Source organism: Prionailurus bengalensis, chromosome A1, assembly GCF_016509475.1.
Source record: "Prionailurus bengalensis isolate Pbe53 chromosome A1, Fcat_Pben_1.1_paternal_pri, whole genome shotgun sequence".
In the NCBI taxonomy this organism is placed as follows: Eukaryota; Metazoa; Chordata; class Mammalia; order Carnivora; family Felidae; genus Prionailurus; species Prionailurus bengalensis.
In genome coordinates, this window is record NC_057343.1 from 70,122,734 (window position 1) to 70,150,172 (window position 27,439).

Below are 27,439 nucleotides of genomic sequence, written 5' to 3' on the forward strand. Positions count from 1 at the left end.
TGATTATGTCACACGTATGAGCACTAGTATAAAAAAATTGTGCTGTCGTATCATTTTACAATTTCCGTTGTATCCAAAGCAGTCCCATATAATCAGCCCATTTGGATAACCGTCCAGTTAACATGATTTCCAAAGGTTCGTAGGAAGTGTCACTCCTAGTGGTCAATAAATTACTTAGCCTAATAGGATTAGGTGTTTCTAGAGACCATGCTTATCTTCTTATTTTTTGTATATGGGTCTTACTGAAGATCTACCGGACTTAGGAAGTAATGTTATTGATTCGCCACGGCAGCAAGAAGCTAGAGCCATCGATTCTTCCGCTGGCCCAGCTGGAACCAGATGAGTTGGCGCTCTTCAGTGCAGAGCAAATATTCTCGGTGCTTGCGATTTATAGCAACACGTAGGCCATATCCTGCATGATGAGTGGAGGTGTATTGCCCAAAGTGTGACAGGCTGCTTCACATGACAAAATGAAGGGGAGATGTCATAGCAACCATTCACTCACTTTTACTCAAAACAGCTGGGCTCTCTGGTTGTTACACAGACCATAGGATTCAAAGAAAATGACATGCTGTCCCAGAGGTATTAAATTGATATAAACGGAGCTGGAGCTAGTGTTGTTAAGGTATAATTATTACTTTAAAGGTCTTTTCTTTAGATTTCCAGATCATAGCAATTTAGGGACTATGCAGAGGTTACATGAGAAAAATGGGCCTCCTGTTCCTTGTAGGTGAGAAATTTGTAAGAGGCTGCCATCTGACCAGCCATTTCTGGCACTAGGACTGCAAGATACTTCATAAACTTTAATTATTTTATTTTACCAAATTATATTATGTATGTTTATACCTATTTACCATTGGCTTTTCTCTACATGGTAAAGCATTTGGGGTTTGCAGTAATAATTATTATCGACAAGAGTTTCGAAGTTGATTTTTTTTTTTTAATTTTTTTTTTCAATGTTTATTTATTTTTGGGACAGAGAGAGACAGAGCATGAATGGGGGAGGGGCAGAGAGAGGGGGAGACACAGAATCGGAAACAGCTTCCAGGCTCTGAGCCATCAGCCCAGAGCCTGACGCGGGGCTCGAACTCACGGACCGCGAGATCGTGACCTGGCTGAAGTCGGATGCTTAACCGACTGCGCCACCCAGGCGCCCCTCGAAGTTGATTTTTTAAAGTCGAAAAATGCTGTGCTTATTTAGAAGTCGTAAGGTCATGGTCCACATGTCTAGAATTGACTGCCTAGAACAGAAGTGGTCCCAGTGGGGTGGGGAGGAGGAAACAAATCAGGAACATGGATGGGTGAAATTGGTTGATGCCAAAGTTTTCTTTGCAACTGGTAGAGACAAGAGTGGAGACCATCCTGTTACGTTGGCACGATTGTTAAATCCATCCTCACAGGGTACCTTCTGACATCCAGCCCTTGTGATACCCACAGGCTGGGATCGCCTTGTCCTCTGCCTTCTGGTTTGCTGGCCAGAGAATGTTGCCCGAGGAACGTAACAGACTGTGAAGTATTAATTGTATGTGGCTGGGTTTTCTTTCTCTGTTTCCTGGTAGCCGAGATTGGGGATTTCGATGAAGCATCAGACAGAGAGCATTTAGCAAAAAACAAGTACATACCTCAGCAAGATGCGCTAGAAGACAAAATCGTGGAGTATCACCATAACCACATGTAAGTCCCACTGGTCCCTTCATGTTTCCCTTGAGCTTCTCTCTGTCCTTCCAGCATAGGTGGGTGTAGACACACACACACACACACACACACACACACACACACACACACACACGGTAACTGTTGGGAAGAAAGACGCAAGGTGTGAGGGAGAAGAGCACAGAGGTTCATGGGGGCCATTGTTCCTCACCTAGGACTCTCAATGCAGGTTCCCCGCTCAAGACCAAAGTTCTAGGATCCTTGCTTGATTTCCTGTGATACTGGGGTATGTCTGGAATTGAGGATACCCATGCTGTGGAATTAAAGGGAGAGTGTAAGACCAGTTAATAGGAAATCAGAAAAGGGACTCGGTAAACTAGGGGCAAAGTAGGAATGTCATGAAAATCTAGCACCTTTGTATCCTCTCCATTTTTTTGTTTTGATCAGTAAAATATTTTCAAAAGATGCTCCGTGCCTATTGATTTTGTTGCTGTTTTCAAGGAGGGCACTTGAGCCCTGGTGATAGTATGCCAGAGTGTTGCCTTGAACTTCCCTTACAAGTTTAGGCCCATTGTCAGCGACTAAAAACGTGTTTGAACACGATGGCGTTTTGCTTTTATATGACCTTAAAGGAAACTCTTTGAGATTCAAAAAAAAAAAAAAAAAAAAAAAAAAAAACTGGGCAAATGTGAGACAGACTTTTGGGGTGTTGTGTTACACAGGCAATAGGGCTTTTGTCCTAGCTGCTCGACTTTGGGTTGCAATGAATGGGAGGCTGGGTGTCATCTGATCAGGTAGCTCCATTGTTTGTGATGAAATGCCTTTTTATTTCCCAAGAGGAGTTGCCTAATCTCAAATTAATAGACACAGGCAATTCAAATCACCTGGACTTTCTCTTTAATTTTTGTTTTGTCAGCGGACAAACACCAGCAGAATCAGATTTCCAACTTCTGGAGATTGCCCGTAGGCTGGAGATGTATGGGGTCCGGTTGCACCCGGCTAAGGACAGGGAAGGTACGAAGATCAACCTGGCTGTTGCCAACACGGGAATTCTAGTGTTTCAGGTAAGAGCACTTAGAGCACAGCTCAGTTCCCCTGGTGATGGAAAGATAAGAGTTGGCCCTTCAACTCTGATTGCGCGTTGGGTGGGCCAAGTTAAGACCTCTGATGGTTAATTTTAGGTGAACAGGGAGAAACTAACCTCACCTTAGGGTTTCTATTTCTTTCTAGGCCCTCCACTTCCAGATTCTACTTCATTTGCCCTTGCTCTGGTTGGGAAATGCACAAAGATTTGCTTGTGTTTATTGACTTGGTAATCTCTGTCAGTGGACCTGTGCTCAAAACACAGTATAATAGAATCAGGATTTCAGACCCCCCAAAATACACACTTTCTTCACACTGGCCAATGATAGTCATGTGGTTCCCCCCTCTCTTTTTTAACCTGTTGAGTTTTTTTTTTAACCAAATTTAGGGATTCTTAAACCTAATTTAGGTTTTACCTACATCAGCTTATTTGTGACTTCAGATATACATACTTGAAAAGGGTAATGTGTACTTTTAAAGATACAGCAGTTTTATAAATTTCTACAAAGCCACGTAGTATAGTAACTTTGTAGTAAAACACTGCACTTGAATTCGTACCTGTGTTTTACTTAAGGACATAATTTTCTGTACTCTGAAATGTGTACTGTCTTTTTTTAAAGTTTTAAAATATTTTTTTAATGTTTATGAGAGAGAGAGTGAGAGAGTGCACGCTCACATGCATGAGTCGGGGAGGGGCAGAGGGGCTGGGGACACAAAATCCGAAGCAGGCTCCAGGCTGTCAGCACAGAGCCTGACGCAGGGCTCAAACTCATGAACCGTGAGATCGTGACCTAAGCCAGAGTCCAACGCTTAACCAACTGAGACACCCAGGCTCCCCATGAAATGTATGCTGTCTTGGTTGCACTGTTAGATTCTTCTACTGACAGTGCTTCTTTTTGTTTCTTAACAGCTTCTTTGAGGTGTTATTGACATAGAGTAAAATGCACATATTTAAAGTGTGCAGTTTCATAAGTTCTTGTATATGTATATCCTGAAGCAATCAATGAAATCAAGACAACATATTCATCACCCCCAAAAGTGTCCTCAATGCTTTTCTTTTAAACAAAGTCGAGAGTAATCCATGCTTTGGTTTCATAGGGGTATGGAGAAAGTGTCTGCCTTTAAGTAGGGTAATCTTCACCAGTTTTGAAGGCATAGATATGTACACAATCTAAAACATTTTGGTTTATATTTGGTTTTGGTTATATTGTCCCTTCGTATTTTACCAAATTGGTCTCAGTGCTTCTCTGCTCCTGTATCAGATGTTTATGGTGGACACTGATTATCATAGGATCCTGTCCCAGGAGGAGTCGAGGTTGGGTTTCATATAGGAGAGTAAGAAGGGAAGGTTTGAAAGCAGTGTACGATACTTGAGGTAGCTTAACAATTGCTCTTAACAATTTCTGAACTGCCAAAATAACATAGGAGTACTTGATGAGCAAAATGACAATAAGCCAAATGTAAAGCTTTCAGTCCTACCGTTAAATTTTGAAATCAGAACCCTTAAGCATTTTTAAAAATCATAGAGGGGGGAAAAGAAGTGCCTCACAATTGAATTAACGTGCTTTGATTATATTTGATACAATCTAAATATTGAGAATTACGCAGTAATTTAATCGTGTACCAAGGCTGTATCTTGGAATTAATCTTGCCAGTGCCTAATTGCTTCATTCGTACCAATTTCAATACCTGGTCCTGGTGTTTCGGCAGCTCTGGAGGAATTCTAATTTAGGCGGAGATGACAGGACAGATGGGAGCTGGTGTCTGGTCGCTTCCCCTTACTTCTCCATCACCCTGTTCCTCACAGGAACAGGGACACAGGAACACCCTGTTCCATCACACCTGACTTTCAGAACGAGGATGTGTGAGTCCTTCCCAGAGACTGTTCTCTGGTCTAGAAGACAAACCACAGGCTGGGACTCCCTTCCCCATCCTGCTTGTGCTGCTGGGAGCCAGACCAGTGTGCACCATGGGGGTTGACCACCAGCCTGGTGTGTTGCTTTTATGGAAATTAACAGTCGCTGCTGGTGAAGGCACATGGTGGGGCACCTCATTCTGCCACGTGAGCTGTGTGATTTTGGACAAATTAAAATAAATTCATGCAGCAGTTTCCACATCTGTGAAAGAGAGATAACAAACCCATCTCACTGGGTTTTGTATAAGGTTTGGTAAGATAAGGTCTGTAAAGTCCTTCCCCTGGCACTGGAAAGTGATGGTCACTAATTGTTGTGGTTTTTATTGTTATTTATCTTTCTTAGCATCCTGCCTTTGGCCAGCCGCTTCCCTCCCTGGAGGCAACCTTAGTTTGAATACCAAAGCATATAATTAGTGAAAGATAATGTTCCAGGAACAGGCATCACCCACAGCTGCAAATCCTAGCAAATTCTCTAGCAAAAGGCATTCTTCCCAAGCAGTCAAAAGCAGGTCCCTATATGCAAGGCAAGCCACCTCCCATGTTGCTTCTTCTGCGTTTCCTGGCTCACTGGCTGATCCCTTCCTTTGCAGGGTTTCACCAAGATCAACGCCTTCAACTGGGCGAAAGTGCGCAAGCTGAGCTTCAAGAGGAAGCGCTTTCTCATCAAGCTCCGCCCAGACGCAAACGTAAGTGGGCGGGGCGGGATGACGCCGGGCAGGTGTCTGAGGGTCTGTACCCAGTGTCCTGCCCAGACGCTCAATCACCGTGCTGTCACCTGGGTAGACACAGCGAGGGTAGAGAATGTTCAGCCCCTCCCGACAAACCCATGCCTTTGCTGGGCTCCAGCCTCCAGGCCATCCCCTCGAGACCCGTTCAGCATCCGCACTATTCGGGGCGCACCCCTGGCTGCACAAGCCTCCATCTCTCCCCAGCCCTCGCGTCCCTACTCTTGTCCCCTGACCTCTGACAGCACATTCTCGCAAGCTAAGCAGGTCCACCCCATTTTCTGGAGAACCCCTGAGGATGTCGCTCACCCCAGGACCGGATCAGAGAAGGAGTGTCTCCTTCCCCCCGCGGGAAATGACAATGGCGGAGATGGCTGATTGATCCTGGTGTCCCCAGCCAGAACTTGGGAGAGTTTTGTTCCCGTGGAAAAAAAAAGATGATAAATGGCAGTCTAACCTCACCGTTCAGCTACCGAATGGATTAAATGAGCTTTTATGGCCTGACCTAGGAAGCAACCGCCCATTATAAGTTGTTTTCTATGGGAAAATTCTTTTGGAGTTCTAAAAGGCCACTTGCAAATGCAGAATTGCCTCAGCTTGTTTGTAAGTTGGGTCTGCCCAGAACTGTGAGATTCCCCCCAAAAGAGTTGGAAGTTCTGGGAACCGTTAAGGCTGTAGTAATTCCTGTTTATATAATAGGGCCACTTACATTGGAGCATTCAGCCTGGGAATACAAAATTACACTCTCCCCTTTCCAGAATCGAAGGACATGACTTTTTCAGCCTTGAGTGATACTTCTGTGTTCCAGAAAAAAAAAATGTTCATTTCCTGTGGGGTCCCCTGGAGGTTTGAGCCATATGCTACTTGACAGAGAAGAGACTTAAGACCAGTATGCAAAGTCGGCATGAGCCATGAGGGAGAAAACAGAAGAATGTGTTTCAGTTATTTTAAGGAGGCAAAACAGGAATTTCAGTAGTTGGATTTTTTTTTAAGAAGGAAATATGGGGGTGCCTGGGTGGCTCAGTCTGTTGAACATCCGACTCTTGGTTTCAGCTCAGGTCATGATCTCATGGTTCATGGGATGAAGCCCCACATTGGGCTCTGCACTAACAGTGTGGAGTGTGCTTTGGGTTCTCTCTCTCTCTCTCTCTCTCTCTCTCTCTCTCTCTCTCTCTCTCTCTGTCCCTGTCCCTTCCCAGCTTGTGCTCACTATCCATCTCTCTCAAAGTAAATAAACTAAAAAAAAGAAGAAGGAGGAGGAGGAAATATAAGCCACGTAAACAAAATTTGTTCGTGAATTCTGTCACAAGAAATGTTAGGAGGGGCCCCTGGGTGGCTCAGTCGGTTGAGTGACCGACTTGAGCTCAGGTCATGATCTCACAGTTCATGAGTTGAGCCCCGCGTCGAGCTCTGTGCTGACAGCTCAGAGCCTGGAGCCCGCTTCGGATTCTGTGTCTCCCTCTCTCTCTGCCCCATCCCCATTCATGCTCTGTCTCTCTCTGTCTTAAAAATAAATAAAACATTAAAAAATTAAAAAAAAAAAGAAAAATGTTAGGAGTTCTGTGAATTACCCCTGTTTTCTGTTAGCTCCTCTAAGGAATTTTGTGAGGGGGAAAATGGTTGAATGATGACTAGATTTTGTCATTAGGAACAACTCTATTTTACTATGTGAATTTGTGGTCGTGCTATAATAAAATGCACCAGTGAAATTTTATTGGACATACTTCTTTTCTGGCCCTTTTCTCATGTTTCAACCTGATGTCTGTGGGTCAAGGGGGAAAAAAATGGTATTTTCTCTTTTTAGAGCTCGTACCAGGATACCTTGGAATTTCTAATGGCCAGTCGGGATTTTTGCAAGTCGTTCTGGAAAATCTGTGTTGAACATCATGCCTTTTTTAGACTTTTTGAAGAGCCCAAACCAAAGCCAAAGCCTGTTCTCTTTAGTCGAGGCTCATCATTCCGGTTCAGGTAAGGATTCCGTAGCACACCTCTCGTGTCCGCCATGGGAGCATTTGTCCCGAGACGTCTTTCTCCTACCCTCTGGTGCTGCTGCTACACAGTACAGTGGGGAGCTAAGGGGAAAGTTGGCCTCCGGGAGCTATGGCTGGTGGGGTGATTGCTCGGTCATTCCAGCAGCCTCCTGGCATGACCAGGAGGTCATGTTCTGCTCGAACATTGGCCAAGAGGCCCTTCACCCCGCCACAGTAAACTCCAAACAGGACCCTCTAATTCAGGAGGATTCCCTTTCTCTGGAGAAGCAAGTGTCTTGTTAACATTTCGTGTAGCCTTCGGGAATGTTGTGTGCACTTGCCCAGCACTGCTTCACTTTCTCCCTCTTTCAACAAACATTTGAGTGTTTCCTGCGTATCAAATCCTCTTCTAAGCACTGGGGATATACAGTGAACAAAATTAGCCCTGTGTCCTCGAAGCATGTAGACTCTTGCTCAGGATGGTGGCTTCGTAATCAAACAGAATTATTTATAAGGAAAATGCCAAGAAATGCAATGGACACACATTTTTCTCGGAGAAACACAAGTTCCTCCCAGAACTGCTTTTATCCCCAGCTAGCTGAGAAAGCCCACCTATCTCCCAGTTGTGGAAGGAGGGGAGGTAGAGACGGGGTGTTGTGTGTTTCAATGAGAATCCCTTGCCGTCTCCTTTCCTTCCCTCTCGTTGTCTTCCCTTTAGCGGTCGGACTCAGAAGCAGGTTCTCGACTTTGTTAAAGAAGGAGGACATAAGAAAGTGCAGTTTGAAAGGTAAGAGAAACTTCGATGCTACTTCGACTTGACAAGAGTCATCGTCTGCAGGTGACAGTGCTTTGCTCCTGACTGTCTCTTCACCCAGGCCTGGTGAATTACCATATCAGGGCCTCACAGTCAACCTGGGCCAGTTTAGTGTTAGGAACATTCGAGGGCTGGGGCACACCTCAAGGATAAGATGAGATGTAAACAGACCAGGAGGGCCAAGTGAGGAAGAGGAGGAAACCAGCAGGGGATGGGATGGAAGAGGAACAGGAAGGAGATTGCAGTGGGGCTAAAGCACAGTAAAAACTTCCTCCTCTCTTTGTCCTTGAGTGTCTTGGGATTTGAATCAAAAGTATTTCTATAAGCTTTTAAATTAAATACAGCTTGGATGAGAAGCAGGATTTATTGCTGTTGTTAGCAAATGCTTACAGCTCTTGCTGAGTTCCGCGCACTTTGCATACATTAACTCAGTCTTCATACCAGCTCTGTGAGGTCAGTGCTCTCCTAGTCCCTTTTTTTAAATGTTTATTTATTTATTTTTGAGAGAAAGAGGTTGTGAGCAGGGGAGGAACAGAGAGAGGGGGAGACCGAGAATCCAAAACAGGCTCCGTATTGTCAGTGCACAGCCCGACGCGCGGCCCGAACTCCTGAACCGTGAGATCATGACCTGAGCAGAAACCGAGACTCAGATGTTTAACTGACTGAGCCACCCAGGTGCCCCTCTCCTGGTCCCTTTATAAAGATGGAGACACTGAAGCTCAAAAGAACTCAGGTCTCAGAACTGACAAGTGGCCCCTGGTCAACCAGCATCAAAGCCCCATGACCTGAGCAAGGCTCTGTCGCCAGAGAGGGGAGAAGGTGAGAATCCAGAGATTAAAAGAAAAGGGTAATTGGGACACCTGGGTGGCTTAATCGGTTAAGCCTCTGACTTCAGCTCAGGTCATGATCTGATGGTTTGTGAGTTCGAGCCTCGTGTTGGGTTCTGTGCTGACAGCTCAGCGCCTGGAACCTGCTTCGGATTCTGTTTGTCCCTCTCTGTGCCTCCCCTGCTCACACACTGTCTCTTACTGTCTCTCAAAAATAAATAAACATCAAAACAGTTTGTTTTTAATAGAAGGGTAAGAGGGTGGAGCTGTGGCACACTTGAGGGCTGTTTGGTGCATGTGCATTTTTTAAAAACATTTTTATATTTTAACATATCTTAAAATAACTGTGAAGTACAGAGATCACAGCAGACGTCCATATTTCTTTCTGTTTCTGGTTTTTTTTTTTGTTTTTGTCTTTGTTTTTACCTTTTTGTGTGTAATTACTTTTATGACAGATATGGCTAAAACCCCCTTAACGAACAGCCACCTTTGTTACTTCCCTTCTCTCCTTCCCAGAGGCAACAACTGCCGACTTCACATTATTTCTTTTACACATATTTATGCATTTAAAAAAATATGCAGCATTTCTCTCGGGTGTACTTTTTCATTGATTTAACTAGTATCACACTGTACATAATTCTGCATCTTGCTTTTTTTTTTTAATGTTTATTTATTTTTGAAGAGAGACAGAGCATGAGTGGGAGAGGGGCAGAGAGAGAGGGAGACATAGAATTCGAAGCAGGCTCCAGGCTCTGAGCTGTCAGCACAGAGTCCAACGTTGGACTCAAGCTCATGAACCGTGAGGTTATGACCTGAGCCAAAGTCAGACGCTTAACTGACTGAGACACCCAGCATCCTGCTTTTTAAACCCTGACCTGATTTGGAGATCTGTGTTGATGTTCTTCGGTATTGTGAAAGTATTTCATTTTATTTATCTGATTTTCTGTTGATAAACAAACCTGAATGTTGGTATTTTGTTTCACTCTGGCCGAAACAAACCTGCTGCTGTGACCATCCTTCTGTTTTTGGGGTCTTTTAAAGAAAAGCTGAATGTACATTAGCATTTAATCCCTCTGTGTTTATAGTTTCATCATTTGAGTACCTGAAAATTTCTAAGGCCTGTTCACGGAGAAAAAGGAGGGCACTCAGAGACTAAGGGAGGGAACAGATAAAGGAGAGTGTTAGTGGCAGGAAAGCCAGTTCCTGGTCCTGTTGAATCTGTAAATTCATTCATGGGGCAGGCCTTCTGTGAACTCAACACTGGGAAAGAGTTAGCTGATGAGTAGTAGTCACCTCTGTTATAGAACTAATCTAGAAAATCATTGCCCAGAATACATGAATTGCTGTCATATTGTCAGGCCAGAATTTGCAATTCAGAGCATACTCAGCCCAGCCAACTCTCCCTCCCAGTGACTCTCCTACAACTAGAAAGGTAATGCTCAATGGCTAGTGTTCCTGACCAGCTGTACCACTCGAACAGGAGCAGGGGATTGCTGAGAGTGTTTTCAGGGTTTAAGTATACCCTGAACCCTGTAAGTGCTGTGAAAAGGAGGACTGTTTCCAGGGAGCATCCATATACACTACTTCACTCGTCTTCATATTGAGGAAGGCATAAGACTGTTATTTTTCATTTAAGAAAACAGCTTTTCTCACTATGGCTATCTTACGTGATTTCTCCCAGGAAACATAGCAAGATCCAGTCCATCAGAAGCCTTGCTACACAGCCCACGGAGCCGAATTCAGAAGTGCCAAAACAAGTCAGTAATGCTGATCAACTATTATAACTGTGTTTTTGTTTTGTTTTGTTTTACCAAACTTTCTCTGCTAAGTCCTGTGTTTCATAGTATGCTTCTGAGTTATTTGCCCCTCACCTTTGGGGCTTCTTTTAGTAGAGGAGAGTGTAGTTGTGTGCCCTGGCTTTGAGCAAACACAGGCTGTGCTCTGTGCACCCCAGGCTGGGCTCCGCAGGCCCTAGACTGGGTCCTTTTTCAGCTGAGTTCCTGTCCTCCATCCCATGCCTTTGCCCAGAGAAGTTTGCTCTGTTGGCCCTATCTCAGCTTAGGAGTGGAACCATCCATGGGAGTCTACAGAGAGGAGCTCACCTGCCAGCAAAATGCGTGTGGAGAGATTGGGACCTCCCTAGCACCTGATGGGTGTCGCTCCCATTTTCAGGGCCAACCTCAGATCTCTTTATTGGCACAAGACTGGGTGGTGAGTTCCCAGGGCTCCTGTTACGGGGCAGTGACCACAGTTGGCAACAAGAGACATTATCACTCTTGCCCTGAGGGTGGTGAGAGCTCATTTTCTCTCGAATTGGCCTGTGCTTGTGCTTTCAGGGTTTTCTCTACAAGAGAATAAGAACTTTGTTGGGGAAGAACATGAAGATTTCCTTTGTGCACCTAAAAATAGAGTGCTTAACCTGCCTGTTCCTCCCTTGGAAGTATAAACAAAGACGTTTTTTGTCATTTGTCTGAAATCCATGTCAACTTGCCTTTCGGGGATCTGCGATGTGTTTTCTTCCTCACCCCGCCCAACCCTCCCTGTGGGTTGCAAGGAGACTCTGTTGCTCCACGGAAACTTTGGAAAGCCAGTATGAGCCCGTGGGTCCTAGAGAGCAGAGGCTGTGGCCCACTTGGCCTGCTGGGAACCGTGCATGGTCAGAGAACGGTCTGGATGCTGACCAAACACACTGGGGAGCGCCTGCTCATTGGCGGTGTTCTGTTCGAGCCCTGTGGAGGGCAGCCTCTTGGCCCGCTTGTTGCTAAATTGGGCTCTGGCAGCCCCGCCCCTCCACCACCGTGTAACCTTCCCCCTTTCTCGCCCCGCCCCGCGCAGGCGCAGCAGAGTGCCAGCCTTCCGCCCGGAGAAGGCGCGGAGCCCGCAGGTGGCTCGGGCGGTCAGCAGGGAGGGGAGCCGAGCACTGCGGCCGAAGAGCGCCAGAGCCCCGCGCCGCCCAGGAGCCCCGCGGGCGGCGGGAAGGCGGACGGAGCCCCGCGGGCGCCGGCCGACGAAGAGGAGGAGGTCGTTAAGGATAGGACCCAGCAGAGTAAAGCTCAGCCCCCGCAGCCGAGCACAGGTCCAGCATCCAGGGCTGCCAGAGGCAGCAGCTCTTCCATTCCTTTCATTGACTGCAGTGACGTAGATAGTGAATCCGACCTGCTCAGGGAGCAAGCGTCCCAGTCCCAGTCCCAAACAAATGACAATTATGAGGGTGATTTGACCAGTGGGGTGTATCTGCTCTCCGGGGATGAGAGGCGGACAGAGGCTAGGCGCAGGGCTTCCCCTCCCTCCGTGAAGTCCTCCCGGCCTCCTTCCAGAGAGTTCGTCGATGATGATTCAGCAGACCTAACCTTTGATATGAGTGGGAGCCCCAGACTCCCAAGACATAGCTCCCTGATAGATGAGCTGTTCAGGGGCTCCAGCGGTCGCAGTCCCCCCGCCACCCCATTGTCTCCCAGTAGCAGACGGTCGAGTCCAAGTAGGAGTTGGGACAGGACTGGGTCTCAAGGCTATGTTTCTGAAAACGGGCATGACCCAAGAGAGGAGAGTACAGGAGAAGGCCCTCTCCCAAGCCAGGGTCCTCCTTATGAAAACTCTTCCCCCGTCCTGCAAAGGCCATACTTGCGGAATCTTCCCAGTCGCTACAATAAGTCAGAGACAGATCCCCTCATCCTTAGCCAGGTAGCATCAACCCCAGAGGCAATGGGTGGGCTTGATGGCCGTGAAAAGGGAGGACTGGCCAGCCTGGCTGCTTCAGAAGGTAGAATGCTGGCTAATGGTGCACCTCAGGTGGGCCCCACCTCAAAGATCCCTGTCGTGCGGTCAGTGTGTGCCAGAGGCATGGCAGACCAGCGAGCGCCCCTGCAGGTGACTGAGGGCTCCACCAGCAGCGGGACTGAATCCAGCGATTCAGACTCTGAAATGGTGGCCCATTTGAGCCAGCCACTCACATTTGGCAACCCAGCAGCAGTGCTGAGCTCCCCTTCCATGCTTAGTAGTAAGAAGCCCCTGGGTGGCCTACATGTGAGTGAGGAGGAAGAAGAGGGGGATGAGTAGAGGGCCAGACTTCCAAGTGTTGGGAACGTGGAATCTTGAGTCCACGTTTCCAGTGGAGATTATCTGTTCAAGTGGCTCATTAATCTTTAATCAGCATTTGTTAGAGGAAGTTTTGGACAGAAACCTTTGGATAGGGTATGCCCGACTCTCAAATCTTGAAGAAAAATGAAACTTCACGCAGTGGCTTGCTCTCCAAAAAAGGTGGACAAGAGAAATAGTTAAGAAGGACAGGTTACCAGGACCTTGTTTATCTTTCTGATTGAAGGCTAGGAAGAGATACTTGATTATGGATCTGATCATGTGTATAGTGTGTTGTTATTTATGTGGAAATTTTCTGTGTATGTTGAGTTTGTATGCAGATCACACTGCTGTTGATTGAATGTTTGGACTGAGGTATTGAGATCCCAGGAAAGGTGTTGGTTTTACTTTGTTCCCCTTCTTTAAAAGGTGGTGCTGCTTTTCTGAGCCTTAGAAAATGAGGGATTGACAAAATTCAAGACCAAATGTAAGTTGATTGCTGGTTGAGATTAAGTGTTGGTGAAATCTTAGTCAAGGATAATGGATATTTTAATAGGAAGAATTTGGAGTTATTTCTTCTTTCCAGATTTCATGTGAAACAATGTAAAAGATGTCAATTATAGTGGAACTGTAATTTACAAGGGATTGCTGGTCTGGTTTGGGTTTGCATCCTGGGTCAAATCGTTAGCTGTGTTTTAAGAAGCTATAACTCTGGCTGTCAGAACTTCTAATTGAAACACAGAAATGCTATTGAGTGGGGATTCGGGGCAAAGTAAGACCTCACAAAAGGCACTGTTGTCACCAGGCTGGCAAACTAAAGGCCCTCTTTTGAATCATGAGCAGCATAGAGAAGAACCATTTTCCAGAATTGCTGCCCCTTGGTTATTGTGTACATTCTTAACGTTCACACTTGTGTGAACAGGGTCTTCTCTTGGAAGCAGTGACTTCTAGATGTTTCTGTGTGCAGGAAAAAAGTGTAAGGAGTGAGAGGTTTGATTTCTTTTTAAATCTTTTCCACCTCTGCCCGTGCCTTTCACTCAGCACTCCTGCATTGTAGATCAAAGGGTCTTAGCTGCACATGGGAATCACCTGCGACATTTTAAAAATCAGTGATGCCTGGGCCCTGACCTTAGAAATTTTGTATCTCATTGGTCTGGGGTGCCACCTGGGGTCCCCAGATGGTTCTGCTGGACAGTCAGGGTCACCCCTCAGCCTGGCACAGTTGCCTTCTAGAATCTAGTGGAATAAATTTCTGGCTGGCTTGCAGAGTAAGGAAAGCATCACACATGAAATACTTTAATTAGTGCCTGTTCTTTGGTACTTTTTTTAAGAAGATGACTTGTAGAATCAAATTTTTATCCTAAGTAACTACCAAATTATTGGAAAGAGTTCTAACAATGACACATCCCTGTCATGCCACCATGCCTACGGCCTTACTAAACTCATCGTGTGATGTTGTCACAAGGGAAGAGCTACTACTCATGCTTAGGAAGTGAGGTAGAATTTGGCAGCCATATGCAACAAATACAAGTATTGACTGACCTTGTGGCTCACAAATGATTATCGGTCCACAGGAATGTCGACAAGTTGAATTTTAAAGACTGAAAACTTAATCCTTTCTACACAAACTTTTTTTTTTTGTGTGTGTGTGTGTGTGTTCTTTTCCTGATCGTTTGATTCAGTGCATGATTGATGAATCAAACTGAGTACTGGATAGTTTGAAAGATGTTCATTGAAGTAGTCTATTGATGTCTTACCTTAGATATATATTTAACAGAGTCACAGAATTTTAAAACTAGAAGGGACCTTTGAGATCATTTAGGGTAAACCTTCATTTTTATGGATGACAAACCTTGTTCTGTTGAAATCAAGAGACTTCACTTACTCCTACAGCTACTGCCTGACAAAGCTAAAACTAGAACTTTGACCTCTAGTCATCAGCTTTAGTCTATGTGACATCTTGGTGCAGTAGGACCCTTTTGATTCAGTACTTTAATTTTGGAGAATCTTGTACAGATTAATAATTAAAATCGGATGTGGAGACCAGGGATCATGTAGACTTAGACACTTAACAGTCCATACATAAAACGTAGGAAGAACCACTTTTTCTATTGTGGGGTTTTTGCACTTAGGACATGTTTTTGCGTATTCTGTTTTGGACTTAGGAAAAGATGTTGATTTGCTGTATAAATATTTAGTCAAATGTGAGTTCAGCAGAGTCACATTTGGAATCCTGTGGTTTATTTGTGAAGGTGATTTGTTCAAATGAGTTTTCTTTTTACCTCTAATTGCACAGCAGTCTGATGATGAAGTATGAATGAGCAATGGGGTGTTAACTTACCCAGCATATAATGTGAATCATCAAAACATAAACCTCTAGAGCAAAACATGCTCCAGGAACTACTTTGTTTTGCTTTTTGCTAAAGGAGTGGTGATTTTTTTTTTTATCTGAAGTGTTTTAAAAACAGCTGATCAATGATAGTGTACTCAGTTCTGTATTGATAAACTTTCCCCTTTTAGGGTTGCTCATAAAGTTTTTCTCTGGTTGGTTTTGTACCAGCCAAGCAACTCCATTTCTGCTGGTTGGCCACTATTTATGAAAGCAGCAATCCCGATGTGATTAATGGTGCTTAAAAGGGAAAGGGTGTGATTTGTTCAAAGGCCAGGGTAGCCTAAAGTGCTGAGAATATTCACCAGTTGCCTCTGGGGGAGTTTGCCCTGCCCTACTAAAGATTCTAAGTATCGGTGAGGGAGTAAATATTTAAGCATTCTTTGAGCCTGGTGGAGTCAGTTCCGCAGAGGTGATGTGGTCTCTCACTGCGCAGAGGTCAGGGAAAGCCCGCAGCCTCCCACCTTCCGTGCCCTCTGCCTGTTGTCAGACTCTAGTTCCCTGTGTCTTTACCTGGCGTCCGGAGTCTCCCTCTGTGGCAGAGAAGGACACGCACGTGCACAAAGTTGAACTGAGAGTGGAGCAAGACCAGCAGTGGAGTTGGGTGTAAAGAATAGGTGACCTGTGAATTCATTGCAGGTTCCAAAGGGTTTCCCAAGACCTGTCCGTCTGTTTCTCTAAGGTAGTGTAGAGGTCTCCTGAATCACTAAGGAGGGCCAGGTCTTTAGGCAGACGATAGCTGCTCCATGAAATGATACCGGAAGGCCCGGGAGAGAAGACCAACCATCTATTGAAACAAATCTCCAAGCCACCAGGCCTGCCCAGGGCCTCCGCGCATTAATATCTTTCCTTAGATGGTATTTCAAAGTATGTAAAGTGTAGCCCCTTTTGTGGTTGATTTTTGTTGCTGCTGGTTCAGGGCAAAATAAAATGCAAGAAATTCTTTTAGCATGAAGAAATACATTTAATGAGTTCCGGAACTTAAAGTGAACTGCGCCAGCTCCTTTGACAGGCATCTGTATGCTATTGACGATATTTTATTAGGCATTTAATTAAAGGAAGTCTGTGGGCCAGATTCTTCCCCACATATGTGACTCATATTTGGGAATTTCTCACAGATTTATCTCCAGTGTGCCACGTGGCCTGCACTTACAATGTGAATAATTCTGATTTTAATCTCAAGAGCCTCTTTGAAGATTCAAACCAAGCAATGCTTTTAGCCAGGCCACAAAACTAAAATACAGCCTGAGCCTCTTGAAATTTGCACTAAGTGTACAAAATCTGTCCTCAGTTGAATCAGAAACTCAACTTGCACATTAACCTTGGAATCTTTTTGATTGTATTGTGAAGCAGTATCCAAAAGAAGGAAAAATTAGTAAGATTAAATTCCTTTCAAATTTTGTTAAAACTTGTGGATGTGCATACGGCTTCCTTTTTGTGTCTATAATCAGTGTTCACATGCTTTCAGTCCACTTTCTCTGCTTAAAATATTATCCCATATTCAGCACAGAATGGGTTTGGTACAGTTGTCATTAGTCAATAATTGACCCAGCCTTAAACTAAGAAATTTGGGGGCTCCCTACATCAGTGGGTTTATTTTGAGTTTATTCTATTTTAATTACTCTTTTTTTAGGCCCTTATTCTTATTAGCAAGAATTTAGAGATCTCAGAGTTGCATTCCCAAGAAAGACTCTCTTTTCTGGATCTTCCCTCTTGTAGCCTGGAAACCTTCCTTCTCTGATAGTTAGGAGCTTAATTACCCCAAGACTGGCTGGCCTTCCTCTGGTTTCATGGGATGAGTCCACTTCATTGCTGCAAATTTTACAAATCAAACTGCAAAAGAATCTTTCTCTGCAATCCCTGGAATGTAGAGTAAGTTTCTTTTGAACCCGAAAGACGTGATCGTTTCAAAATAATCCACTGCCGGTAGCCCTCTGATGAGTTTTACGTTCAGCCATGTTAGCCAAAACCATAAGCGCATATGGAAGTTCTGGTCATAAACCTCTGGAGCAGAAAGTGATTAACAAACTTGACTGTGGCGACATTAGGGAATTTACTGGCGCTCCTTTTTCCTTGTTAGTTTAATTCTGTTTCTGTTGAGCTAAGCGAAATTCAATACAGGGAAACGGGGTCTGTCGTGCAGACTTGTGCATACCTTGAGAGACACCAGTTGCTGGTTTTTAAAATGAAGCCAAGACTTTTAGATCGAAATAAGCATGCCACTTAATGTTGCAGTTCTGTTTTTATTAATAATAATAATGAAAAGCAAAAAAGAAGAAATGGCACTTTGATTTGGCCTTGTGTTGTAGGTATCCAAGACTAAAAGTGGTCTGTTTGCCATTTGTTTAGAGCCATCCTTGAAGAGGGCTACTTGTTGATTCCCTTGAATCACCTAGAGATTTCCAAGTAATTCCCTTTTGAACAAAAGTCACAAATGCTGATTTGTGCTGATTTGTATGCCATGCATATGTTTGGGAGCTGGTGGGTGGAGTCTTGTTTTCACCAAAAAAAAAAAAAAAAAATAGTACACCATTCCAAAAAACATAATTGACACTTCTAGCACAAGGAATTTTTTCTTCTTTTCCAGTGAAAGCAATTAAAGATACCCCGGTGGAAGCTGGGAAAGAAGTAGGAAATCATTTCCTGAAAGCTTTCAAAATGGAATAGACTGATTTGTTCAGGGTCATTTTCAGTGTGGATTACAGACACCGCAGCTGAGCCTGGAAACAGCCTTGGGCATCTCATTGGCCTCTGGTGTCTGATTGTAGCTTCCCGGGGAAGGCAGCTCGTTTGTGTCTTTATACAGGCTCTAGATCAGGTTACTCTGGAATGTCTTGGGTGGCTTTATCTTTGCAAGTAGGGAAGGATTAAAAATCAGCTGTTGACATGAGACATCGGATCTATATGTGGAGCGGAGAGCCGGTGGGAAAGGTTAACTGCAAGGCTGGTGCCGTTAATGCCATTGTGGAAATGGCGCTGAAAGATCCTTGGGCTTGCTGCTGCTGGGCCAGGCACGACGGTCTCAGAATATTGAAGAGTAATTACAAATCGCTGCAACGTGCAACACAAACCAGGGGCACTGAGGACGGAGTGAGGACTGTGTGTGTGTTCGTGCACATGTGTACGTGTTTAGTAAAAAGCATCAAAGAGGGATTCGTTCTACTTTTGAGTGAGAATTGGAGGTAGTAAGTGGTATGCGGAGTCTGCAGGCAGAGTTCCGCTTTATTATGAATTTGGGTTGTTAACTGGCTCTCAAATAGGAAACAGGAGGAGGTCCGTTTTGGAACCTGCAGTGGTGTGCCTGGTGTGTCATTAACCACACGGACAAGCTTTTTGGCTCACGAAACTAGGCTAACAACTCCTTTTTCCCGGGCCTCAGATTCCCTTTGTAAAGAAAGCAAGCATTTGCCACTCAGCCTGCACTGATGTGTAGACAGCCCGAAGACAGGCCTTCCTCTGTGAAGACCACACACCTGCTGCTCTTCCCACGTCCCCACCCAGACCCAGTCCCTCACGCTTACCCCCTTTCTGCCTGGAAAGTTGCCGTGAAAACCTGACTAACCAGATTTCACAAGCTTGGCCTATATTATTAATCCAGTTCCCTTCTGTTCTTTCTGTGTGTATATTTAATCCTATAGACAAAATACTTCATTAAAAATTTCTAATACACCAAATTTTAAAACAGAAAAGGCTGGGGATTTCATTCTCATTTTTGTCATTTGTTTAATAAATCTGAGAAAACATTTTTCTGTTGTTCCATTGTATGCACTGTTTTGTCAGCATGTACCTATCTAGGAGAGAGCTTTCCCACCCCCCCACCCCCCCAATGTTCTGTCTTTATCCTCAGAGCATGGTGCATTCTGTTCCCTGCATTGTTGGAGCGCTGTCTGATGTCTTTTTTTTTTTTTTTTTTTTTTTTTTTACACTGCTGAATACCAGTTTGTACCTGAAATCCTGGTCTCCTCTAGAACACAGTGATCCTGTTCACTCAACAGCAGGCTTTAACACGGAGGCATGCGGGGTGCTACCCTAGTTCACTGAGGGTGGGGAATAGAAGGTGAAGGGAAGACTTGACCTCTCTCATTTCACCTGCTAACCGGCCTGTACTTTGCACCATGGGTGCCTGGGGGTAGGGAGGTTTTTGGAAGCCAGCAGGATCACTGTCGTTGGGGGAGAGGTCTCATGGAAACAGAGAGCATCTGTGGTGGAGCTTACATAGGGGAGCTCAGACACCTAACCACAGGATTGGCTTCATGTTTTGATTGGAAACATCAACTGACACGGGAATAGAACACCTTCCATAGTTGGCATCTGTAAGAGAATTTAGATGTGCACTTCTTTTGGCGGGTGTGGGGGTCAGTGGGCATGTGGAGAAAACCCCATCCCGCTCAGCCCCAGTTGGCTGGTCGTTGCCAGGAAGCTGTTTTTAGTTTTGACGTGTCCCCAGAACGTAAGCTCTCACAGATACTGTCTGGTTTCATCTTCTCTCCACGGCCTAAGAGCACAGCATCTCAATAAAGCATGGATGTATACCCCGGGAAGGGTGCTGGCTTCTCCAATAACCATGAGCTTGGTGGGTCTTTCAGCACGGAAGGCCAGACTCCTGTAACGATGTATGCACGATATTAATATCTCTTGTTAATCTAAACTGAAGAGGCTTTTACTTGTCCTAACAGGTATCTTGCTGTAAAAACTGTCAATTGTAACTGTTCTTTCCCACTGATGGCTGAAGCTTTGTCCTGAATACAAGATGGTATTTTTCATTGGTATGAAGCACCATGTTCCCCAACCCAAACCCTGCCACCGCCACCATGTTCGAACAAAGGGAAATTCTCCTTTTTCTTTTCCCCATAAGGAAGAGCACGCTAGAACATTCTCTGTCATTCCTCCATTGGTAGCATTTCCATCTCTATTTGCACGTTGCATTTCTGTTGCTTTTCTGAGTTGCTGGATGATGAACGTTGAGGTTGGTGCTTAGCTGCTTGCAAAACTTTGTTTAAAGGACCTTGGTCTGAGAATAAGAAGCACATATACACATTGCCCTCAACACCCTCCGTGATCAAGAAAAGGACAGCACCGCTGTGGTTGGTAATCCTATAAACTAGCTTTTCCTGTGGAACCTTGTCATTTTAATAAAGCATCGTCAGCTGCTTTCACCTACTCCACTGGGGTGGGACCCAGCTGAATTATCATAGAGTGAATCCTGTCCACGCAGGAGACGATCCATTTTCCAACTGAGTACTGACCTTTTTTGATAACTGGCTTTCACATGCAGACAACCTCAAGAGAGAGTTCATTGTATTCTTTTTTAGAGGGAGATGATGGATTTAAAAAGAGCCTTTTTAAAGATCCATGAAAACCTACATCTATAATGTATTTTCTACGTGTGCCTTTGGAACATATTCTGGGTATGCAGAGATAAAATCTATATTTTAGAACCAAATACCAGCAGACAAATCATGATAGGTGAGTGGCATATAGAAGCTCGCCAGGTAACTTTCTTTGGGGGTAATGTGGAAGAATCAGCATAGATACTTTCGAAGTTGTACTTCTTAAGATTTTGAAAAGAGGAACTGAGAAAGCAATCAGTATTTTCAAATATTTGACAATCCTGCCATGGATTACTATTTTTAAAATGATTATCAGGTTTTCTAAACACCGTATAGGACAAATAACTTCTTTAAAAGAGGAAATTACCAATGGATTGACCAGCTTAAAAAACAGGACAGGTACAGCCACGTGTTTGAAATGCCATTGTATATTACTTGAAAGATAGACTAGAAAATTCTGTTCTCCCAGGCTTTTGTGAGTTTGTCCTTGAACCTTGAATACGATCAGAGGAGGTGTGGCTATGCCCAGTCCCAAAAAGGGGAGGGGGGGGGGGTCAGGCGTCCAGTTTGCCGGTTGATCATAGACCACGTTCCCGCAGGTTATGTACCTGTGACAAGGGGCTGGTCAGGAGACGCCACAGTCTGGGCGATGCTGCAGAGGAGGGAAGAATTAATGTATTTTACATTAAAAAGAGAAGGTAAGCAAATTTCTCAGCGGGGTGATAAATTGAATCCACAAATACAGCTATGCTGATTTGAAGTTTCATAATTGTTTGTGCCATGAGAATGTGTATACGTAAAAGGATTTTTAAAAGCAATTACCAGAAATGCCTCCCTTGAGAGCAGTATTCATGATGGCATCTCCAATCCACGGGGGTGACATAAACTCAGCCCTCCTGATACAGATTAATGGTGGTGGGTAGGGGGTGGGACACAGCAGGGGCAGGAAATCCTTTGGAAGAGGTGAAGGATTTGAGAGTTATTAAATGGAAATATAACTGCATACCTTTAAAAATGCGCAGCAATTTCTAGAAATAGACAAAATAATTTTTTAAAAAATCCAAAGCTTCCAGACTTTTGGAGTGTAACTGATCTTTTTCTAATCTCTTTAACCTTCTTTCCACGTTATTGCCTTAATATCCAGGTGCTTTCTCAAAAGATCCCCCCAAATTATTTACCTAGAGCCTGTTGCTGAAAGAAATTACTTCTTGTCAATTTGTCACAGATTAAAAAAAAAAACATGATAAAACTACCTAGGCATTCATGAGTTCACTGAGTAGCAGTGTAGGTGGGTCACAATTTCCTCTCCATGTCTCCTGGGGCTGTGCCTTCAAAGCCAGTAACCAGCTGCATGATTTGGACAGGCTTGCTAAGGCTAGAGTGATGAGCGGGCTCGTTTTATCTTACATAGGAAACACGTTTATTTTTGTAAAATGGACTACTTCGCTGAAAATTGGTTACATGTAGTTCTAATAACTGTAACCTTAAACACTGACTTAAAGGCCCAGCTCTTCACGCTTGCCAGAGGGTGGACTTACAGGGACACCACTTTGTACAGATAGTTGTCACAGCACTCTGGCTCAGAGTCAAAAGAGAATTTTAATTCCTCATCAAGCTGCCAAATTCTACTGATTGCCCTTATCAGCATATTTCATTGATTGCCGAATGGTAAATGAGCTACGTACTTTTGTTTGGACCATGTCTCCTATAAATTTTCAAGAGTTGTTTCTCTTGCAAGGGGAGAAAGGGGCAAATGAGCAAACTTGAACTTCAGAGTTTGGACCTTTCCCTTCCAGAGAATTGCTGACAGATTTCTAGACCAGGCTGCTTGGTATTTATTGATTTATTGGTCCTACTGTTAAATACACCCATCAGCCTTCCTCTCTTAGGTCCTAAGAGTAGACACAAAGCCTGCTGAAGTAGCCTCTCTGGAAACAGAAATCGGCGACCCTAACCTTGATCATTCCCCGAGTCTGTGTTGCACGTGTAATGTTGCTGGTCACCACATCTTTGGGCTACATGAGTGAATCCAGCAGGTTGTCACCCAGCAACCTGTAGCTGACCCAGGGCTGTCCCTTCCTCTACCTGCAAAGAACATGGGTTGTCCTGAAGTTCGCTCCCAGTGCCCCACTTTCTCAATCCCGTCTGTGATGTGGTTCAGTGTGGATTCTTCTAGATGGCTGTATTCTTTGAAACATGCCCTGCGTTCGTGGCAGGACAGACCTCTTCTGGAGCCCTGGTCTGTGTTCTATAGAAATGTCCCCAGGAGGAATTCACCAGGGCAATAGCTTTTGACTTTCGGAGGGTGGAAGTGGTTGTACCTGAGGGTGTACACGCACGTTTTCTCCCCCACAGTGGGGTGGTTGGTTTTTCATCTCCTGGATGCTGTCCAGGGCCTAACTGGTACTGTTCCCCCACTCCCCACGCCTCCTGCAAGCCAGCCTTCTAACTGCTTTTTTATTCTTGACTCCAACTCTCACTGATGAAGTGAGTGCTTTTTCTGTTCCACGTCACTGCAAAATCGAGGCCCCGCATGTGCTCACTTAATAACCACCTCACCTGACCTCATGCACAGCGTGAGAGCTGAAGGTAAGCCCCAAATTTTGCCAGATTACGGTGGACAAATAAAAAGTGATTCTGATACAGTGACTCACAATGCATGAAATGTTTTGATCTCTAGACAGACTGCCAGAATTTCTCTTTTCTAATTTCCTATTTGTAGTGATGACATTTGCCTTTTTGTGATTTCTTTTTTAAAGAAGAGAATAGTGTAGTACCTTGAAACATTTGCAGTTCTAATTGTTGTCACTATTTCTATTTGACAAGTTCCGATTCTTTCCAAGTTATTGTATTCGGTTGTGCACTAGTGTCAATAAAATTGACATTTGTGAAGCAATTTCTGGCCTTTTTCTCCGGGTTTCGCTGGGTCTGGTGGTGTGTGGGGTGAATGGGTCTTTGTCGAACACCAGGACTTCGTTTCAATGATGTGTGTTTAAAATGCAAGGATTTCAATGGAGGGATTTTTAAAACAAACTTCTTGAATCTGTCTCTTCCTCATGTTTTCTAATCTCATTCTTCAAGGATCATTGTCCTGACCAATAATCAGTAGCAGGATGTCTGCTTTTTGCTGTTATTTCCGGGTGTGGTGGCTTTTCACGCACGTGTTAGTGACTCAGCTAGCTGGTCCAGCAGGGCCAGGGTGGGGGCTGGTGGTGTTTCATGGCTGGTTCATTCATACTGTGATCAAGTTCACGACCCTCCATTCAAGGCCATCCCATCTTGTAATTTCAAAGTGGATATGAACGAATTCAGAGGGAGAGGATAGATGTCAAGAAAACGGGGTGTGGCCCCAGAAAATCGCACTTCACCTTCCTCTCCAAGATGCTTGTCGAGTTTGCGGAATAGCCATGAGCTGAAACCGCCTATCGGAAAATGAGAAAGCATTTCCATCGTCTTTCCTCATGCTGGTAACAGACGAGCCTGCAGGCTACTTTAAGTTTGTTTACCGCAGTGCTGGTCCTAGCAAACCTGCATTCGAATTACAAATGTGTTAGGTGCAAACGCTTAAGTAGAAGTATATTTTGAAACATCCCACTTAGTTCCACGGGTTGAGGCTTGGATATTTGCAAAATTCTCTTGGCAAAGAGTTTCATGCACACATCATGTCCTTTGGCTGACTCATAATGGGTAATTCTACATTTTCGTATGATTTAATATCTCCTTTTCAGAGGAGTCATTAATTGCCTGTCACTTTTTGACTCTTAAAGGGGAACTGTGAGAATGTAATGACCTCCAGCTTTGCATTTGTAAATGATCACCTTTGCATGTAAATGTGATGCTAGTGTTTCTGTCCCAAACAGTGAGAGAGACATGGAAGGCCCGCCACCAGGTATAATAAGCTTGCTTCTGTTCTTTGTAGAATGGGGAGTTAGCTGCTTGTGTCCTTTACTTAGCCGTGGTTGTTATAAGGTGTAGTCTGTCCTGGGTGCATCAGCCATTTAGTTTCCTTTTAGTATAGCTCTGTTTTCTAGTCCTTTCTCACGTCTCCTGGTGGTATAGACACTGTCTTTCTCGAGCAATTCTTAGAAGCTAAGGCAGAAGTTAGGAGATGAAGATCGTATTTGGGGGGATACACTGTGCTCCTCAACTACTATTACTACCCCCTAAACGGAGTTCTCTGTCTTACCATTAATTGCGTGACTCTGGCTCCATTGAATCATTCATACTATGGTATCTTTAGTATTAAGGCAGCTGCAACTCACAGGAAATCTAGAAAATAGTCAAGCACGTTAGGTTCTAAAGATTTGATACGGGGGGGGGGGGGGGGGGGGAATTGTAAGTAGAAATCCGGTCCCAGAAGGAATTACTTTTTTTTTTCTTTAATACTTCTCATCCCCAAATAGGCTCCCTGACTGGTAGCCCTCACCTTTCAGAGCTGTCCATCAACTCGCAGGGAGGAGCCGCGCCCACCAACGTGATCCTGTCTCCCAACCTGAGCCCCGACACCAAGCAGGCCTCTCCCTTGGTCAGCCCGCTGCTGAACGACCAGGTGTGCCCACGCACCGACGACGAGGAGGAAGGCCGGAGAAAGGTGTGGGGACCTGCGTGCATGCGCGCGTTACTTTTTTCTTTTTTAACTGCAGTAGTAAACATAACATTTGCCATTTTAACCATTTTTAAGCGTGCTGCTCAGTGACGCTAAGTACATTCACAGTGTTGTCTAACCGTCATCACCGTCCATTTCCAGAACTTTTTCGTTGTTCCAGACTGAAACCGCCCCCATTAAACACTAAATCTCCCTCCCCCTTCCCCAGCCCCTGGCAACCTCCTTTCTACTTTCTGCATCTATGGATTTGACCGCTTAGGTACCTCATACGGGAGGAATCATACAATATTTGTCCTTTTGTGTCCGGCTTCTTTCACTTGGCGAAATGTCGTCAGGATTCATCCATGTTGTAGCGCGTGTCCGTTTCCTTTTTAAGGTAGAACGAAACCCCACCGTATGGGTCGAGGACATTGTGTTCACGTACCTCTGGTGATGGATGGTTGGGTTGTTTGCCCAAATCCCATTGCTGGAAACATAGGCGCACAAGGGTCCGTTCGAGTCTCCACGTTCAGTGTTGTCATGTGTGTCCCCAAAGGTGGCGTCAGGTGGACTCTTGTGGAAGCAAGCGAGATCGCTAGCGACAAGGGATTGCCTCTTACTTACTGTTGAAAGAGAAAGCAAAACCCCTAACTGGCCCACTGTCGAGAGGTGCCTGCTCACCTAAGTGACAGACTCCGGAGAATCGAGTCCCAATGGTGTCTGTCACCAGCTGCTTTCACTTTGTCCCCTCAGATTGGCCACCCTACATATTCCCACAAACACTGTAGCTTCTGTTTCCTGAACACCCAACACCACCAGCTCCCGGCACCCAGGACAAAGGCCGCTGTGGTTTCTGTTGCTTTTAGTTCCTGGAAGACTGCATTGCTCTGATATTTTACTAGTTGATTAGATTTTCCGATGCCCAATTTTGAATGAATTGTTCTCCGCGGTGGCTACATGCTCACTGGAGGCCTTCTACTGAGGGTAATGTTTAAGTGGAAGGAAACCTCCATTTTCTTCTGCTAGCTCCTCGCACAAAAAGGGGGACAAATAAGAGTTGATTTAGTCTGTAGCCCAGTTAATAAAACATCATGAATTAGTAATGTATCGCTTTTGCAGAGATTCCCGACTGACAAGGCATACTTCATCGCTAAGGAAGTCTCCACCACCGAGAGAACTTATCTGAAGGATCTTGAGGTCATCACTTCGGTATGTGTAGCGTTTCCCCTAAAGCATCCAATTACATACTTTACCTCCACTCATATGCAGCTTTCAGAGAGAAGCTGGGTCTAATTAAAATGTTGGGTTCTCTGACTCCAATTAAAAGGATTTGGTTTTCTGGGTGATAGAAATTAGACGGCAAGAGAATATTTAATTTGGAACATGCTCTATAAAAATTTGTATAATTGTGATTTTTAAGTGCAAAAGAACGAAGTTTCTGAAGTGGAGAAAATGAAAGTTGAGCATTTTGCTGTGTGCGTGCACCAGGGCAGAGCAGTTTGTGTTTGGCCTGTCATCCAAGGTAGGGGCTTTTGCTTGAGGAAGACCCCAGAGGTGAATGGAAGCCTCGTTTCATCCTTGATAATAAATCGAGCCCTGTCAGCAAACCTGACAGGAGACCACCTTTAATTATTTTAATCAGTCCTGTTCAGTCTGAGAAACAAATTCAAAGCACTGTAGATGTCTTTAAGGCACCTGGATTCTGGGAAAGAACTAGACATTGGAGGTCAGTAGGAATCACTGGGCTTCTGCACCTCCGGGGCATGAATGGTGCCTGCCTGCCCCCAGCAGGTGCTCAGTAAACATTGTGGGATAGCCCTGCCTCGCGAGCGACTGCATGTACAGGCCGTGGCTCTCCCTCTCTCTGGTGCGGCCTCGTGGGTGCTCAGCGTTTTCACAAGGGAACAGAGATAGATGTTCCAGAAGGACTGAACCAGAGCGGGTGCAGTGGTCTAAATCAGTGGTTACCAGGGAGTTGGCCAAAGTGGAAGTTTTGATTTGAAGTAGCTGCCCACTTCGGAGATTCCTCCTGGCCTCCATGGCCGATTGGTAACAGACGGGTGCCTCTCACCCC

At 44.8% G+C, this 27,439-nt stretch overlaps 1 protein-coding gene across 3 annotated transcripts in view; it reads left to right on the forward strand.

Moving 5' to 3' along the window:
- The window catches only part of FARP1 (FERM, ARH/RhoGEF and pleckstrin domain protein 1), a 299,936-nt gene that overhangs the window by 230,812 nt on the left and 41,685 nt on the right, over positions 1-27,439 (forward strand). For 2 of the 3 annotated variants that reach the window (XM_043581978.1, XM_043581968.1), the window contains exons 7-15: positions 1,560-1,674; positions 2,570-2,717; positions 5,242-5,337; positions 7,181-7,344; positions 8,065-8,133; positions 10,669-10,744; positions 11,823-12,063; positions 25,184-25,371; positions 26,485-26,574. In XM_043581978.1, coding sequence (XP_043437913.1) covers positions 1,560-1,674; positions 2,570-2,717; positions 5,242-5,337; positions 7,181-7,344; positions 8,065-8,133; positions 10,669-10,744; positions 11,823-12,063; positions 25,184-25,371; positions 26,485-26,574 — 1,187 coding nt within the window. The remainder of the gene's footprint in view (positions 1-1,559; positions 1,675-2,569; positions 2,718-5,241; positions 5,338-7,180; positions 7,345-8,064; positions 8,134-10,668; positions 10,745-11,822; positions 12,064-25,183; positions 25,372-26,484; positions 26,575-27,439) is intronic. The other variant, XM_043581988.1, reaches the window with a different exon arrangement.